Raw genomic sequence first — 17,914 nt, 5'->3', positions numbered from 1 at the left:
TTCAGAACAGATAAAGCAGTAGCGAACAATACGGCATACGTCGGTCCGGGGGCGGGTGACGCGTGGTTGAGGAATGATCAGCGGAGTGGAAATGACGACTTAATGGATTATATGTGTCCGCCGACACCGAGATAAGTGTCGCGCCGGTATCGGGCCTGTCGCCGGAGATTAGGCAATGAAATTACAAAAATTAATAATATAATGGAAATCAACGGAACGGTTTTACGCGCCGATGGAGCCGTCCGATAAAACGAATTAAAATCGAACGTGTACGCATTACTGGGAGGATCGTCACCGGTATTACTTTGGGATACCAATTTAAATTGGTTCCGATGTCTGCATGGATTATTAGTTTATTCGAGTATCGTTTTCATTCCTTATCTTTTTTTTTTAACTTTGGAAACGGAAAAGCTATTAAACAGTGTTATCACGCAACTTTCAAGAGGCGGATGCGAAACAATAACGTTTCTGTTCAATTTAGTTTCGAATGTTCTTCCATGAATCATAAAGGCAACTGACCCACATCAAACACATGTACCCACGCAACAATCCAACACCCCAGTCAGTTGCGTGTCGACATGAAGCACGGTAAATTGAATACGAGCATTTTGTTATAACGGTCGGATAGCCCTCGAAATACGAATTAAATAGCGCCACAATAAGCAGCGATTTAGCGGCAATCTATTCTTTTATAGGAGCTGGACAAGAAAAGCCTCGCCACTTACGACAAAAAGTCGAAGGAGAGATCTCCCGCTGGCCCTTTGTACGGGACGGTCCTAGGCGCGATGTGGACAAACGACCCGTGGGACCCGGTTTGAAATATTGAGCCGGTGTCATAGTGGGACGGACGCGATTCCCATTACAAAGCCATTTGCGCTGTTTACATAAAGGAGGAGGGACGCGAATGGTTCGGTCCGTAGTTGTGCGATTGCAAATTTTCCGCTGCTCGCGTGTCAAAGGAGATAATTTATTGCAATTGAGATATAGCAGGCGCCTCGGGATCGAGCCGGCAACACCTCGCATAAATAGCTCCGCGCGACCGCCGCGCCAACCGTCCTCCTATCATCTCGACACCAAACAGAATTATGATCTAGACCATTTATTACTGCTCCATATTGAGTCAACTATTCATTCCCACTTAAAATCGACGTTTCTAAACGAACAGCCCCATACAAGAAATGCTACGAGAAAATAACACGATTTTCTCGAAGCAATACGTTCACATTAGTTACTTCGTAACAAAGTCAATTTTATGTTTATTCGTTTAGTGAAGTATCATTTTATTGCACTTATAAAATTTTATGCACAATGCAAGGGCTACATTGCCTAGCTACTTTATTTATCTTGACCTTTGTATCTCATAAAATATAGTACGAGATATTGTATAAAAATAATTTGTTTAGGAACAACTTCCATTTTATTGCGCAATCAAAACAGAAATAATAAGCAAGAGTTGGTATACTTTGCAAATTTTTGTTTCAAGACAATATAATTTTTTGAGGATGCTTGACATGAAATCATTCCACAATTACGTTTAAAACGTCACCCAAAAAAAGCCACACCGAAAAATGTTAATCCACGCATCAATTAGAACATATTGTATAAAAGCAGACCGAGTGCAGGTAAAGATAGCTTTCTTTGTTTCGTGGCACGTACTTCATTTTTTGCAGAAATCAGGTGAGAAATACGAAACCCTAATAAATAGAGCGAGGGCAATTTATAAACCGTCGGACACAAAAGGCACAGTTGCACGCCTCCAAAATATTCACTTTTGATGTCGGTTTTGAAATTGAAAAAAATCCGAAACAGCCCATAATAACAGGAATGAATCTAAGAACGTCTCAGCTGTTATAAATCAAGAAGAATGCAATCTAAACTCTACTGCAATTTGTTAAATCAAACGGTGCTCAACAAATTGGCGGCTACACAAAATGCATAATGTGCAGATGTTTAATTTGATGAGAGGTCTGGCTACGAATGGTGGGAAATTATATCAAAAACGTTTAAGTAAAATAAAATCAAATTAAGCAGTAAGTTCTCCAGAAAGTCCAATTTGGTCGGATCGCATGTGCAAAGAGGAGAAACGCGAATATTAAATTATAGTTTTAGATTTCTTTTTTAAAGATTGCCACGGGGAATGTTTTAAAAATTTCGTGTTACTTAACATAATAATCTTCGAATGATTATGCCGAAAATTTATATTTTCGTACTAGTGTTATTATTTATGTTCAGTTAATTCTATAGAGCATTATTTAATAATAATTAATATATAAAAAACTGAACTCTGCTAACATATTATTTACTTATGGTATTTAATGTTGTAGGTACAATATTGCTGTACTATACAACAAATTGTTTATATCAATTTTTTATATCAATTTTAATATAAAAAGATAGCAGCTGCAGCAGTAAAATAATGAAAAATAAAATACTTACATTTTGCAGCAGCAAATAAATATATAAGTAAAAGTACCAATAAAATTTTTAAGTTTTATAATGGTATAAAATAAACTTCTGTACAATATTTTTACTTTTATCATTTACATCAAATATTATTTATTTATTTTGGTATATCAAGTTAATGCTAATATTTATGTTGATTCGGCTTGATATGTGCAATAGTCGTATACAACCTTTTCGAATACCTACTCCAGGTGGCAAGCATCATTAACGTATCGCAATAAATTCTAAAGAAGTCACAATCGATCCAAGTGAGTAGGTTCTCAGTAATAAATTCCATTCATTTCATTAACGATAGTGAGTAAACAAAATGTCAACAATCGTCAAATGTCCGCAATACAATTCTATAAACGGGAGTGTTAACAAGCAGTGACTGTGGCAATGCGCCTGCGCACTACCTGGCCAGCTGCCTGGAGCCCCCACTACGCGCCGAGAGCTTCTTACCCCGCACCATCCATCTGTCCCGCTCGCACATACCACAAGAAAGCTCGATCCAGCTCTACAAAAAGCGGTTTCATTCCGTAGTGTTGTGTGCGGCCCGCGCTAGTGTGCGTAAAGTGTATTTTTCTGACAGGCTCTACCGCAAAACGGATAAAGCGGAACATAGGGCCACATTACCGGCGCTTACTGCGTTTTATCTCCGAGCTTAACTTTACCTGTTGGAACGCGTGAACCGGCGCGGCCTTGTGCGCGAGCGCAGCGCAGGTTCGACGCGGAGTCAGTTCCACCCCAGACCTCGGCGCGGGCGCGCGTGTCAAGTTCTCCACTGTCGTGTTGCGACGTGTACGATCCCGTCCAATTAGTGCTCGCGCGAGAAACGAGTTAAGTGGCCGGTTCGGCAAGTGATATACGGAGGCTTAGAGCATAAGCGGAATGGACTAATGTGCGCGTTTGACGCGATGTTCGTGTGCGATTTCAGTGCCAGCTGATGAGGAATTGAACTATGTAAAGTGAAGTTAGTGAAACCAAAACAATGTGTCCGGCGTGTGTTACACGGGCGCTGCTGGTGATTAGCGCTGCTCTGACAGCGTGGAGCGCTTCTCTATCGGCCACCACGGGAGCGCGCTACCAAGCACCTGACGAGTGCCGGTGGACGACAGACGACGACGGCTCAGGAGTCGCGTTACAGTGCAGACTGAGGACTATTAACAGTGAATTAGAAAACACAAACTTTAGTGCAATACAACCACATCTAACAGTGCGGTTACACCTCGAGTGCAGCGATGCACTTTTGTTCCAAAGCTCACTAGCCCCCGGCAGCTTCCGACAGTTGATTGAGCTGCGAGAGCTTACAATAGAATATTGCAAGATCGGAAACCTATCTGATGGCGCATTTACCGGTCTGCGTGAACTTAGAAATTTAACCATTAAAACTCACAATACCGAATGGTCTACTATGTCACTCGAAATAACACCCACGGCATTCTCGAGAGATGTTCAAAATCTTGAGAGACTAGATCTCAGTGAAAACAATATGTTATTGTTTCCCGAAGGAGCACTTTGCACATTGAGGAACTTAGAATATCTGAATATGACGGGAAACCGAATGCGAGATATTAGTCATTTTCAGTTCTCAACTGCTCATAGACACCCGACAGAGAAATGCGGAGATAACTTGACTATATTGGACCTGTCACGAAATATTATTGATACTCTGCCTCCTAGTCTCTTATCTGGTCTTAGGCGGTTAAAGAAACTTTACCTACAAAGTAATGGAATGAATTCTATTGCAGACAAAGCGTTAGAAGGGTTAATTTCATTGACGACAGTGAAGTTTTCAGATAATCAGCTGACGAGCTTGCCTCCAGAACTTTTTAGTGATACTAAAGAATTAAAAGAGATATACTTGAACAACAATACAATAACAGTCTTGGCACCAGGACTATTCAGTGACCTGTACCAGTTACTTGTTTTGGACTTATCGTACAACGAGTTGACCTCAGACTGGATTAACACCTCCACGTTTTCTGGATTAAAACGACTGGTTTACCTTGACTTTTCGCACAATAGAGTATCAAAAATGGAAATTGCTTTATTTAGAGATTTACACAACTTGCAAATATTGAAAATGCAGGAGAATTTCATAGAGCATATTCCAGAAAATGTATTCAGCTCGCTAAGCAATTTGCACACATTAATTTTATCGAACAATAGACTGACAAATATTGAGAGTTATGCATTTACCGGCCTGCCGGCATTGTCAGTGTTGTCAATAGATAGCAACCGCATTTCTAAAATACACCCACATGCCTTGCGCAATTGCTCATCGTTACAAGACTTGCATATTAATGGAAACCGACTTGATGAGGTCCCTACCGCTTTGAAAGAAATACCACAACTTAAAACTCTCGACTTGGGTGAAAACTTGATAATCAGTATAGAAAACGCATCATTTATGACAATGCAGCAAATGTATGGATTGCGCTTGACGGAGAACAACATCGGTAACATAACTAAAGGCGTTTTCGACCGGATGACTTCTTTGAAAATATTAAACTTATCAAGAAACAAAATTCAGAGAATTGAAAGCGGCGCCTTCGACGCAAACGTCAATTTGCAAGCAATTAGACTCGATGGAAATTCTTTAAAAGATATCAGAGGACTTTTCGTCAACTTACATAACCTCGTGTGGTTGAATATTTCCGACAATCAATTGGAATCATTCGACTATGCGATGATACCAACTGGACTGCAGTGGCTAGATATTCATGCAAATAGAATTGCCGAACTTGGAAATTATTTCGAGATTGAATCACGCCTATCCCTTAGCACATTCGACGCCAGCTCCAACAGATTAACGGAAATAACTGGCAGCGCAATCCCTAACTCAGTGGAAATGTTATATTTAAATGACAATTTGATTTCTAAAGTGCAATCATACACATTTTTCAAGAAACCAAATTTAACAAGAGTGGATTTGTACGGCAATAAAATAACGAATTTAGATCCAAACTCGCTACGAATATCTGCCGTGCCACAAGATAAATCAGTGCCAGAGTTCTTCATAGGCGGAAACCCATTAGAATGCGATTGTACAATGGAATGGTTGCAAAAAATAAACACTGGAAACAGGGCAAGAACCCAGCCAAAGTTAATGGATTTGGATAGCATATACTGCAAATTGCTTTACAATCGTGGAAACTCACATGTTGCTTTGGTCGACGCCGCGCCTCATCAGTTTTTGTGTAAATACGAATTTCATTGTTTTGCACTGTGCCACTGTTGCGATTTTGATGCTTGTGACTGTGAAATGAGTTGTCCGAATAATTGCACATGTTATCACGATCAATCATGGTCGGCTAATGTTGTGGAGTGCTCAAACGCTGGGTATGTGAAAACGCTGCCCGAAAGAATACCGATGGAGGCCACGCAACTGTATCTCGACGGTAACGACATTAAAATGCTTCCAAGTCACGCTTTTATCGGAAGAAAGAGGCTAAAGATCCTATTTTTGAACTCATCAAACATCGAAACCATTCACAACCGAACATTTAATGGCTTGAGAGAACTTGAAGTGCTCCATCTAGATCACAATAGCTTGACAACAATAGAAGGCCAGGAATTTGGCGGCTTGGACAATTTGCGGGAACTGTACATTAACAACAACAAAATAAAACATATTGGAAAAGAAATGTTCAATCACATGTCGCGATTAAAATTATTACATTTGCATCACAATAGACTGGTTACTCTGACTGTGTGGCAAATCAATCCGGCGATAACAGAAATAACACTTTCATTTAACCCGTGGGCATGTGACTGTGAATACACTGAAATGTTCCGTGAATGGACAAAGCGAGTGAGTTCGATAACAGATTTATCAAACATAAAATGCATTTATTCAAAGGATAATCACACAGACTTAATGAACTACGATGATAGCATTTACAACAAACCAGAGTCTGGATTCAATATCATTTATGAAAATGGCAGTATCTGTACGGGACTTCCAAGTATAAATAACAGCATTAATGGTAATCTGACAGCCACAAAAACGATAATAACTAACGAAGATGTGCAAGATTATATACCACTACTTGTGACGACTCTCGTTGCATTTTTAGTGGTGTCATTTGTGAGCATGATCGTGTTTATATTCAGACAAGAAATGCGAGTGTGGTTCCATTCTAAGTTCGGGGTGAGATTGTTCTATCGAACGAGTGACATAGACCGAGAAGACCGTGAAAAAATGTTTGACGCGTTTGTGAGTTATAGTTCAAAAGACGAAGCCTGGGTAACTGAAGAGTTAGCGCCGGTATTAGAAGGAGGCGATCCCTCGTACAAGCTGTGCCTTCATTATAGAGATCTACCCGTGGGCGGGTATGTAGCCGATAACATAGCGCAAGCTGTAGAATCATCACGTCGCACCATAATGGTGCTCAGTGAAAACTTCATAAGATCAGAATGGTGTCGCTTCGAGTTTAAATCTGCCCACCATCGTGTTTTGAGAGACCGTAGACGAAGACTTATAGTTGTGTTGCTCGGTGACGTGCCTCAGAAGGATCTCGACCAAGATATAAGACTGTATTTGAAAACTAACACGTATCTTCATACTGGAGATAAGATGTTTTGGGAGAAGTTGCGGTTCGCGTTGCCGGACGTGCCTGCTAACCAGAGGATAAGAGGTGTGCCTAGTCCAGGGGGAGGTGTGGCGATGCACAGGCACCATCACCCGAGGAGCCACTTGGGAGCGTTGCCCCCTCCCCCCGTGCATGGCGCCCACCCCGTGCTGCCCCCTCATCCGTCACACGGGCCCCACCAGGTCCCACCGCGAGCGTCCCCACGTACTATGTCCGTCCATGTGTGAGTGCACAAGTGAACAGTGAAGTGATAAGAACCATAGGATGTGTAACATGACTGTTTAAAATGTGATGGCTAGTCTGCTAACGTATGTATTGTAAATATTTTTTTAAACTGTAGTGTAGTAGTGTAAATAAAGTTAGCCGATAAGATAGTCTCACGTGGCCGTTAACTTAGGTCTTGTATTAAATTCCATATTTTACCAGTTTTAATTGATCATTGTTTTGATATAAACTTTGATAATGTATGCAAATAAAATATTAGAATTGATTTGATGTGTAGAGATAGAGAGAGATGTTTGTTGAGCCTACCCAGGCTGTGTTGGGGCAAAGCTTGCCGGTTACTATAAAATGACTTATCATGGCAACATTGCCACTATCTGTGATAAATGTAGTTTAAGTCTAGTTTTTTATACTTTAGTGTCCTATCGTTGTATAGTTTGTAATTTAGTCATATTAAAAAATATTTATTGTAAAAATTTACAAAATTGACTGTGTCAAAAAGTGATAAATCAAAAATAAAACATGAAATGAACATAAATCAACTTTTTATAATTTGATTCCTCTCCTTAAAATGAGATCAAACAAATGAACATTATACAATCATAACAAATTAATTATTAATTAAACCAATTAATACTATATTAGTTCTTTGAATAATACACAATCTCGTTACTCACATAGGGAAAAATCAAATAAAATTACTCACTGTTTACAATAATACAAAATGTAAAATGTATTTGATAATGAAACAATGGCATTGAATTCATCATTCACATAATAACACACATACTAATAAATCATACAGGATCGAAATCAAAAACTTGAAAATCATTGCACTGTGTGAAACATTAATATATTTTATTTTTGGTTTTTGTTCAAAATTATATGAACGTGATAAAATTCAACACAGTTAGTTTTTCCTTATTTTGTAAAACAATTAGGACTAGTAAATTCACAGCATGTCAAATACAATATCACACACTTATTAAAAGTTACATTAGCACACTAATAACATTATTCATATACCTACTCAATCAGATATGTTTTAGAAGCATTTATTACAAACCATAATTTATTTATTTATTTATTTATTTTATAGAAACCAACAGCGATACATTGAAAATATTAGTTATAAGATTTAGACTGATAGTATAGCCAATGAAAGGTTTCCCTTTTTATAAAAGTACATTGTTGTTGGGAAAAAATATGAATAAAAGATGTTAAAAAATAATAATAATTAAAAATAACAAAAACTCACAAAGAAGCAATTCATTGCGTCAATAATAGTCAATGGTTTCTGAGTGCCTTAATGACGTCCCTTTTAACTGTAAATTTAGTACTTGCAAAAAGGTCGATGTGTGCAAATTGTTTATTGAATGCACTAACAAGTCGCGACAAGACTGAGTTTCGATTGTAATTGTGTGTGTGTGTAATAATGTGTCTAATGAGTGGTAAATTATGTAATTGGCCATAACATCTTCATACTAATTATTTTGATTTCAATTATGTAATCTTTCAAATTCTTGATCAATTCTTATTACATAAAAATATAACTGAAAATACAAGCATCATCAAAATGTACAGGTGTCCATAACTGACGAATTTGTATTTTGTACATTCCACAGCACATCTGTATTTTTTTGCAAAAAAGCACTTATCACAGAAACCGAAGGTGCCAGTGTTTCACTTCATCTGCCATTGTTTGTCACTTACCTTTTATTCGTCGAAATCTGACTGACTACGAAAGATGATTGCCATTAACTTACCATATGATTCACTTCTACACGTTTTAGGCCCTTTAAAAATCGATTCCGATGCTGAACACGATAGAGTTAGTGGGAAAAGGCAAAGGATACTGTAGTCTTGTAATTTTAAAGCATACCGCTACGGGGGGGTAATGTCTGGTTTTTATGAGCAAATGGCATTCCAAGCCGTAATGCACTATCGACTCTATGAATCGGAGCGGTGATCATTAGCCTTGATCTGTAAGTAGGGTAGAACGAGATTGGTGTAAAATATCCCATACACATATTTTTTACACTTGATTGATGTATTTGCGCCTTTTGTAATACTTATTTTAGAGCATTCGATTCGCATTTGAGGTAGATATGTAGACTACGAATTCCTGTACTATAGATGTAGATTTATTCAGATGGCAGCAAAGCAAACCATTCATTTTTATTCACCTCTTTATTTTCACTTTAAATCACAAGAAAATCAAGAGAAATCGCAAAATCGTAATTGTAGCAATTAAACAATGAGAATATAAAGTAATCGCCTTTTTGCATTTACTTACATAATTTGTTTAATTTAAACGGCTGAAACCGCAGGTTCTTTATTGCACCTGCCTGGTCACTAAAATAAAGAACCAAACAACACCGTATGCTTTGTTTTTAAGTGTTCAATAGGTATTAGAATCTCAGTAAATATCCTATAAACACAATTTCATTCTTTAAAAATGTTTCATAACTGCCACATACACACCATAATAATAAAATCGCATATTAATTAGGCACAACCAATCCACGACCATCATATGAGTGCATCATTTAAAATTCCCAATTAAATTTAAATTCACAAGAAAATACGAGACGTATGATTAAAATTCCTATCTTGGCGTACCGAAGCTCATTCGCCTGTATAGGCAAATAGGTAGGAGCGGCATTCCAGTTTTTTATGCAGGATCCGCGGCCATCGACCGCGAGCCTTCAATCTGAGGTAACAAGCCCCCGGCGCGCCCTAGCCCGGAGCCCTAAGTAGGTGAGAAGTAACCACGAACAAAAGGATGCTACGTGACCCAGGGCTGCTACAGATGCTGATTTTGGAATACTATTTTGTTAAGGTATGTATATTTTTCCAATAATCGTTGATTATTAAAATAGGTTTCTAGTCGGAAAATACTTGACCCATGTAGAGAACTTAAAGAGGTAGGCAAGTTGTATCTATTATTATCGAACTAATTAGCTAATTAATATTTCAATTCTTAATAAGTATTATTACGTTTTAATCAACCACAACAATATTGATGTTTACTTAATTACACAGTGATGCATGCAAAATGCGATTCGATTAATTGTGTACCAAAGAACAATATCTGATTATTACATAAATTATGAATTTATTATATTTGAATTACTTTAAACTTTTATATTTCTTGCCAGCCCTAGTTATCTTAGAAGCTAGATTTTTGCTGAAATTACCGCCACATCATTTCAATAAGCTCTCACGATCATGAAACCATGTACCATGTAGATGATTCTGTTAAGACTTAATCCTGTTAGAAAATTATATTATGTATGAGTAATTCAGATAAAAGAACCTCCTCATACATTCTTTTATGTTCATTTTATTCATTTATTAGTGCTGAAATGGATGACTTAAAATAAAACAAATGTTAATAATTGGGCAATGTCTAAAGTTCATCAAGAATACGATCCAATAAGATAACTTCTAGTTATTGTACGAGTACTTAATCTAATACGAATTGAAAATAATTACTACTTTTTGTATCGGAGATCTTTTCAACCACAATTATCAAGAACAATAATTACAAGCTACTTTGTAACTTGTAAGCACAATTTAAATTATCTCCAACATCTAACATTAAAACCAATTAACATTTAAAATTATGTTTCCAGTTTCAGTACAAATATGATTGAAATATTCTCATAGATCTATTAACAATGTAATATTTTAGGATAAATGAATATTTTTCAAACAAAGCGTTTACCACAATAAGACATTACTATTGCTACGCGAAATACCTTCATTAATAAGAACACTTACAATGACGAAGTAACGCCAATTTGGAGGCTTTTGTTTATTCAAAATGGTAGCTTGTTTCAATTTGTACTTTCATAATAAAATCGCTAAATTACTTTGTAGGATTTAAGCGCGTCGTTCGTAATGAGAAAATTAGCTGCAGAAATAAAACGTTATTGGCACTCTGAAGCTTTAATATTGCTTCAATGTAAATATTTCGGTGTGGATATTTCAACTGTTTATTCAAACTATTTATTCAAAGTTTAAAAAGCTAAAAAGCTAAAAACAACATGCCTATTAATTGTGTAATGCGAAAGCTGAAAGTAAATAGTTATTTTTTAATAAGAAATAATATTCCAGTAAGTATTATACATATTTCATGATTCGACGAAACGGGCTTGCCTGTTGAATGCTGGATAAATATTTACAATTTGTAAGCATTTTGGCAAATCGTATTTTAACGAGTATAAAATTAAATACGCTTTTCATGCTGATGTTTTATTGCCAAATAACGTCGTTGTAATTACAATACACACGTTACGATTAGTTTTTCTTCGACATGTATTATTTTCACTGTTCCTTCCACCTGTCTACCAGTGCTTAGGAACATAGTGCAACCGAATATTCGTGTATTTTGAAAGACCATATTCACGAAAGATATTCCTTGGGGGAGGCCTTTGTCCAGCAGTGGACGTCTTTCGGCTGAAACGAACGAACGAACGAACGATTCACGAAAGAATATGTACCTACTTGTCTTCAGTACAATAATTAAACATCTGAAAAAACGTCAGTTATAAGTTACAAAGCTATTGTGAGTTGGCCGTTATTTAAAATTACAATTATTTTTAACTGTACTTTATTTCAATCGGTTTGCCCGTCAGCTACCCACTTGTCTATTTGTAAGTTGTACTAGACCGGAAGGGAAAGAAATAAAGGCCCATTAGTAGCATTTATTGATTGACGGTTACATTCTCGTTAACTTTTGCTTTCACCTTTTAGTTTTGGGTTATCATTGTGGTTATGACTTTGGCATTAATAATTTGCTTCCCCTTCAGATGGATACGACGAATTTTGACTCAGTAAATAATTTTTAGACTATTCTCTTATATTTTACCGATCTGATTCCTTAATCCCTAGGATAATAAGGCTCACAAGCCCTGTCGAGGGACACCTTAACGTTATTCATCACACCCATTTAAAACCGAATATGTTAAGTAAACTAGAGAATCCAGAGCCAACCCGATGATTTTGCATAATATCTGCTGTCTTGTATCAACTTTGTAGTGTGATTGGGGCCTGCCTTAAACGGTATTTTTTTACTTTGATAACATTCCATATTCAAAACTATTGTTCTTGGCAACACTAAAGGTAACGTCGATGCGCACTGCGGTTACGCAGCCCGGCTGGTTTCAACCAAAAGTAATAATTTCCTTTCGCAGGGGGATGTTACCGCAGTAATGCGTTATACGCAACTTACAGCTTGTGGATTCCTTTTATTCTGTTGGTCGACTGCTTAGGCCATTGCGCGAAGAGATAAGAAAAATGAAGTCGAAAGATTACTTAATTATAAAAAGTTTTACTTTATTATTTTTTATTTTACTAAAAAGTTATCACTACTTTTAAACACCCTACTTCATTTGATAACAACCTTAGAAAATTATAACAAAGAAGGGTAATAGTATGTTGTGAGCACGGTAGTTAAATTAATTCGATGTTATTAATTTTTTTTGTAGTTTTGCATTGCACAATGGCAATTTGATATTATGTTGTGGCTATTCTACTGTGTATAAGGTAGTAATTTATATTGCAATGAATTCAATTTTGTATCGAGACAATGGGCGCACACTACGACTACCAAAGTTACCACATCCGTATTTTATTAAATTGAACTTCAACGGATTTATACACCTAATGCCAATACATTTACTTAACATTCGTATACGTTTTAAGTATACTATTCATCACAACAAAAATAACTATTTTCAAGTCAAGTTTAACTAAATTATCCATATTTTCAGTGTAGTGAGTTATCGACTTATTTTGGTACCATTTTCACCTGAATAAACCAAATAAGAAATAATTAAACTGACATACCACAGGGACCGGGGTCTGCCCGTGTGATCAGTATGCGTCCACACGAACGCACTCGTAGGCGCTTTAACAAGCTCTACTTTTATAGCGATCTGAGAAATAGTTTCTCTTTCCATCATCCATACTAACATTTTATTATCGTTTATGGAATCCACCATTTTATTTTAAACACTCAAACGCTGCGCAGCTTTTAAAGATTTTATAGCATTATAATATTTATTTTGCGCTTGTTGTTTTTATTCGTTCAAACAGAAATCATAAATGGTACCTAGGTACTTACATTAAGAACGTGAATTACGTATGTACTTATTTTACAATAACTAAATAAACAAAAACATTCAAATGTATGAAAAATCAGAAGTCAAGTAACTTTTTAAAAAGCTTTTGAAGTACAGTCACACAAAATATGTTAAAATTTAGTTTTATTTAAATACCAGCCTGGTTAAAATAGAACTGTTTAGTATTTTAAAATATTTCTTCATATTGCAACACTATCCGGCAAAGATCAATCAGGTACGTGGCGTATGCAATATGGTACCGTTTGGGCCGCAGTATGTAATTTATGAGGGGCCGATCGCCCACTTGTGCGCATATTACATTTTCAGCCAAAGCTGACCAAACGCCCACTGAGTGCGCGACATGCATTATATGACGTGCATATATCAAAGGCTAAGTATCTCTATCATTTATATCAGCATGACTATTCGATACGCGGCGCCATTAAACCTTTACATTATTATTTAGGCTCTTGACACCGTCTTACTAATATAATAAATGCGAAAGTCGGTGAGGATGTAAGGATTTATGCATGTTACTTTTTCACGCAAAAATTTACTAAACGGATTTAGATGAAAGTTTACAGTATTTATTGTTTATACCTGATTGTTTATATCAGAATATGGGCTATAATTAATTAGGTACGATCTGTGACTAACTAAATTTCACGCGGGTAAAACCGTGGTCAAAAACGAAAAACACAAATACTCATGAGATTAGTCTCATATTTGAGAAATCATGAGTAGTCTTAACCATTTTAATTCACCATGTATATTAAGTTCACATATTGTTTAAATGGTTTTTTCTTCTATTTCGGATACGTTTTGCTTGGAATTTTAGCGCTATCTCCCACAGGGCGTTGTTGGGCTTAGGAAATGTGCCGATTGCGTGCCATACCGCAATAGAGATGAGACTTATTGCTTAGAAATCAGGGACAAATAAGATGCTTATCTCTCAAATTGACTTAGATACAGCGTAATTTAAGTTTCATTTATCAAACCTGACAACGGTAGTGGTTTTTAATGGTACTTAGTTAAAGTCAAAATGGAGTGATGCTCTCATCAAGTGCTTATGTAAATTTGTTCTTGGTATGCATGCATGCAATTGTAGTTTACAAGTAACAACTGGTTTCATTTTAATCAAATAATAATTGTAATACAATAAAAAATAATATTTTATTGTACTTTCGGCTCTTCAAAAATTCTGCACTAGCGATTTGCGAAAGTTTTAATGAAAAAAAACTATGTATATTCTTCTCGTCATAGACTATTCAACAGTGTACAGTCGACAGCACATCAAGTTATACATTTTTATTGCAAAATAGCCTGTGTTACAATGAGATAAGATGCCACTGTGTTTAGGTTGATTTGCTGTCGTCCGTACTCATCTCAATTTGTATCGCCTCGTTAAGGCAATAATAAAGGAGCCCTCCAACCCTTTTCATTTGTATCTTCGGCCGCGATACGCCTAGCACTTCCGGTCTAAATGGATTAATTAGAAAAAATCTGATACTGTGTGAAGATAAACGTGATTAAAGGGTTACTTTTTATCGTTGTATCTATTTGTCTCCATTTTAACGCGTTTTACTTTTTATCTTTGGATGAATATATCAATGAACAAAAGGTATAACAATTTAATTTGGAGTTTATTTTGTACACAAGCAGGTGGTGAACTCTGTTTACTTATGTATGTTTAGATAAATGAGATTGTGAGCACCTTGTTTGTTTAATCAACTTCTTTCAAATATCAAATCAGAAACGTATTACTTAGCATTATTAACTTTGTAGGGGATTTTTTAAACAAAGATATCATCCAAATCAGAAAAACTAAATTCATTTAAATAGAAGATGAGCACGTTCAAGCTAAAAATCTCAATTTCGAAACCTGCGCCTGCAAGGTATAATTTTCTTACATTGTAAAGAAATAACTTCAAAAGTGCTGTACAAGACCCGAGATTCAAGACTCTAGATATCTCACTGTCTGTTTGGATCCTTTAGCACTGATACGTTAAGGGATTACAAATATAATTTTGAATATTTTCTATTCCAGTCTGATCCCCTGTGTGCTTAACATGTTAAGTTAAACTCATGAGTTTACGTTACGTGTGCTCGCTAGCGAGTGCGTCAAAAAAATCTATGAAGATTTTAGTTCTTGAAAGTCGCCGCTAGGAGCGCTGCACAATTTGTCACACATTTAATTACATTTTTTTACGCATTTTTTTACGCAGTCTCTACCGAGCACAACTAACGTAAACTTATGGTAAGCACACTGATCAGATTTTAGGGGATTTGAATGATACAACAGTATAGTAGTAGATCAAACAATCAATCAAGGGCAGATATGTACCATCCTAGACTGCATCTCACTTAACACTAGGTGCGATTGCTGTCAAATACCTGCCTTGTCTTGCATAAAAAAAACAGCGAAATTAATTGGCAGTAGATCGGTTTGGGGATCAGAACCAAATAACAGAACAAATATCTCGTTATTCTTCTTTCCAAGATTAATGTACGAGTGAATGTGAGTCACAAGAACGCAAGCTTTCTACTTAACAAGAATATACTAGTCTGCTCGAGCTTCGCGAACATTTCCACGCAACTGTTTAAACAATACGAAATCACCGTACGACCGTCACAAACGGCGAGCGCTATAAATTAAACTAGAGTGCTGGTTCTCAAACTGTAAAAAGATTATGAGACGTGTAGAGGCTCCTTAAGAGCAAAATGACGATTTGTAAGAACTATTTATTAGACTAAACAAATAAAGAAATTTTGACTTTGACTTTGTATGTATTTTAATATATTTTTAGACCATAATACACCAACAACGAAGTCCACGAGCACCATGAAATGAAAACAAATAAGGAGGAAATTCGGAGTCTGGCAGCTAAGTACAAAGAGCGGTTAATCCATCATCCTAACGAACTTGCTCGCCAACTTACCATGGACCAGTATGGGAGACGACTGAAACGTCATCATATCCTGGAGCTAGAAGACAGCCAGTAGCTCTGGGCAGCAGATGAGTTGGGACTGATTGCAAATGAACACAAAAAAAAACTCATACGTCATCCTCTGACATGACACATGTCACATCATCATAGACCATATAGTCTCCACTGCAACTAATTCACCAAAGGCAAATGGAGAATTTGGCCTGCACTCATCACGCTGACCAGACGGGCTGGGAAGGCATCCTACTGACATTACCTAGAATTTATTGATGCATGCCAATGCCACACTGAAGACTGGTTATCCAGATTAATTAAGAACTAATTATATGAAAAAGATGTAGGTATAAAAACACCCATTTATTACCATAAGCGCGTCATACATGAAGAAATAACAAAAATAGAAACAGCCAATTTATTCACAAACTCTCGATGTAAGAGAATGACTAATTCTTTACACACCAGTGGTTTGGGAACCACGTAAAGTTGAACAACGCGAAGGTGAAAAAATGAACGCGACGTTGCGCTGTGTTCAACATTAATCAGAGCTCTGAGAAGGCGTAGAGAATTTATTTTACGATTGTTACACCGCCGATGAAACGTTAAAAATGCTGTCGGGGCTATATTGAAACATTCGATTCATTGTTCAAGCGAGATTGGGCCGATAACGCACCAAGTTCCGAAGCCCCTCTCTAGCACCTTGTTGATTTTCCAACGTAAACTGTCCGAACTAGCCGGCGACCAGTTTCTTTTTTATTGGTACTGGTTTGGTGTAAAACGGAACGCGACTCCGTATCGATCGTACGATTAAACTACGAGATATCATAATCACCGGTCTGAGCGTTTATCGAAAGCATAATCGGAGAGCGGCAATAAATTTGTCTCATTTTAATATCCTAGAGCGTGTAATGTGCCGTAACCGTGTGTTTGGACTTGGTCTCGTTATGCTAGCGTACGCTGTACGATTAGGGATGTTCCGATACCACCTAAGTATCGATACCTACTCATTTCGATAATACTCAAATCTTTTTTCGATACTACTTAAATAAGTACTCCTAAAGTATCGATAGTTACTGATATCGATACTTTTTGGAACTTTTATTTTGTTTTATTATTTTGAGGGTGCTATCAATGAACGTTGAAGGACAATAATTTAAACAAAATTGAGAAGAAATCAACTAGTATTTATTTATTATAAATGTTTATTAGGCTTATTATTAATTTAATTTGCGGGCGGGTGCGGGTGTCTCCTTCTCTCGCTTTCGGCTCGGGCTCGGCTGAAGTCTGACGAATTCGGCTGGCCCAGCGCGAGACAACGCGTCACTCACGCCGCCACGCGACGAATACCGGTAACTCGGTAACCGATTAAAGCTGATTAGCTGACTGTTTTTGCTCTCTCAGTTCTGCATGATGCGTTCTCGGTTTTTTTTATTGTTTTCGGTTGTTTTGCTGATTCGATTCGATACCAAGTATTTTTGTTTCGATATCGATTATGTATCGCAAAATTGATTCGATACAATAAATACTTGGTATCGAATCAAAAGTATCGAGTACCTACTCGTATTTATTAGTATCG

At 36.8% G+C, this 17,914-nt stretch overlaps 2 protein-coding genes across 2 annotated transcripts in view; one reads left to right on the top strand and one right to left on the bottom strand.

Annotated features, from left to right (window-relative positions):
- Positions 1–17,914, bottom strand: part of LOC135076255 (lysine-specific histone demethylase 1A) — a 384,526-nt gene that overhangs the window by 229,361 nt on the left and 137,251 nt on the right. The window lies entirely within an intron of this gene.
- LOC135076254 (toll-like receptor Tollo) lies at positions 3,196–7,794 on the top strand. The gene has a single exon (XM_063970739.1). The coding sequence runs from the start codon at positions 3,434–3,436 to the stop codon at positions 7,265–7,267; it is 3,834 nt and encodes a 1,277-aa protein (XP_063826809.1). The 5' UTR covers positions 3,196–3,433; the 3' UTR covers positions 7,268–7,794.

This window comes from Ostrinia nubilalis, chromosome 11, assembly GCF_963855985.1.
Source record: "Ostrinia nubilalis chromosome 11, ilOstNubi1.1, whole genome shotgun sequence".
Classification (NCBI taxonomy): Eukaryota; Metazoa; Arthropoda; class Insecta; order Lepidoptera; family Crambidae; genus Ostrinia; species Ostrinia nubilalis.
The sequence above is the reverse complement of the archived record's forward strand: the minus strand, read 5'-3'. Positions and strand labels throughout refer to the sequence as shown.

Coding starts and splice junctions, on each gene's coding strand:
- LOC135076254 (XM_063970739.1), top strand. CDS start 3,434: ATGTGTCCGGCGTGTGTTACACGGGCGCTGCTGGTGATTAGCGCTGCT.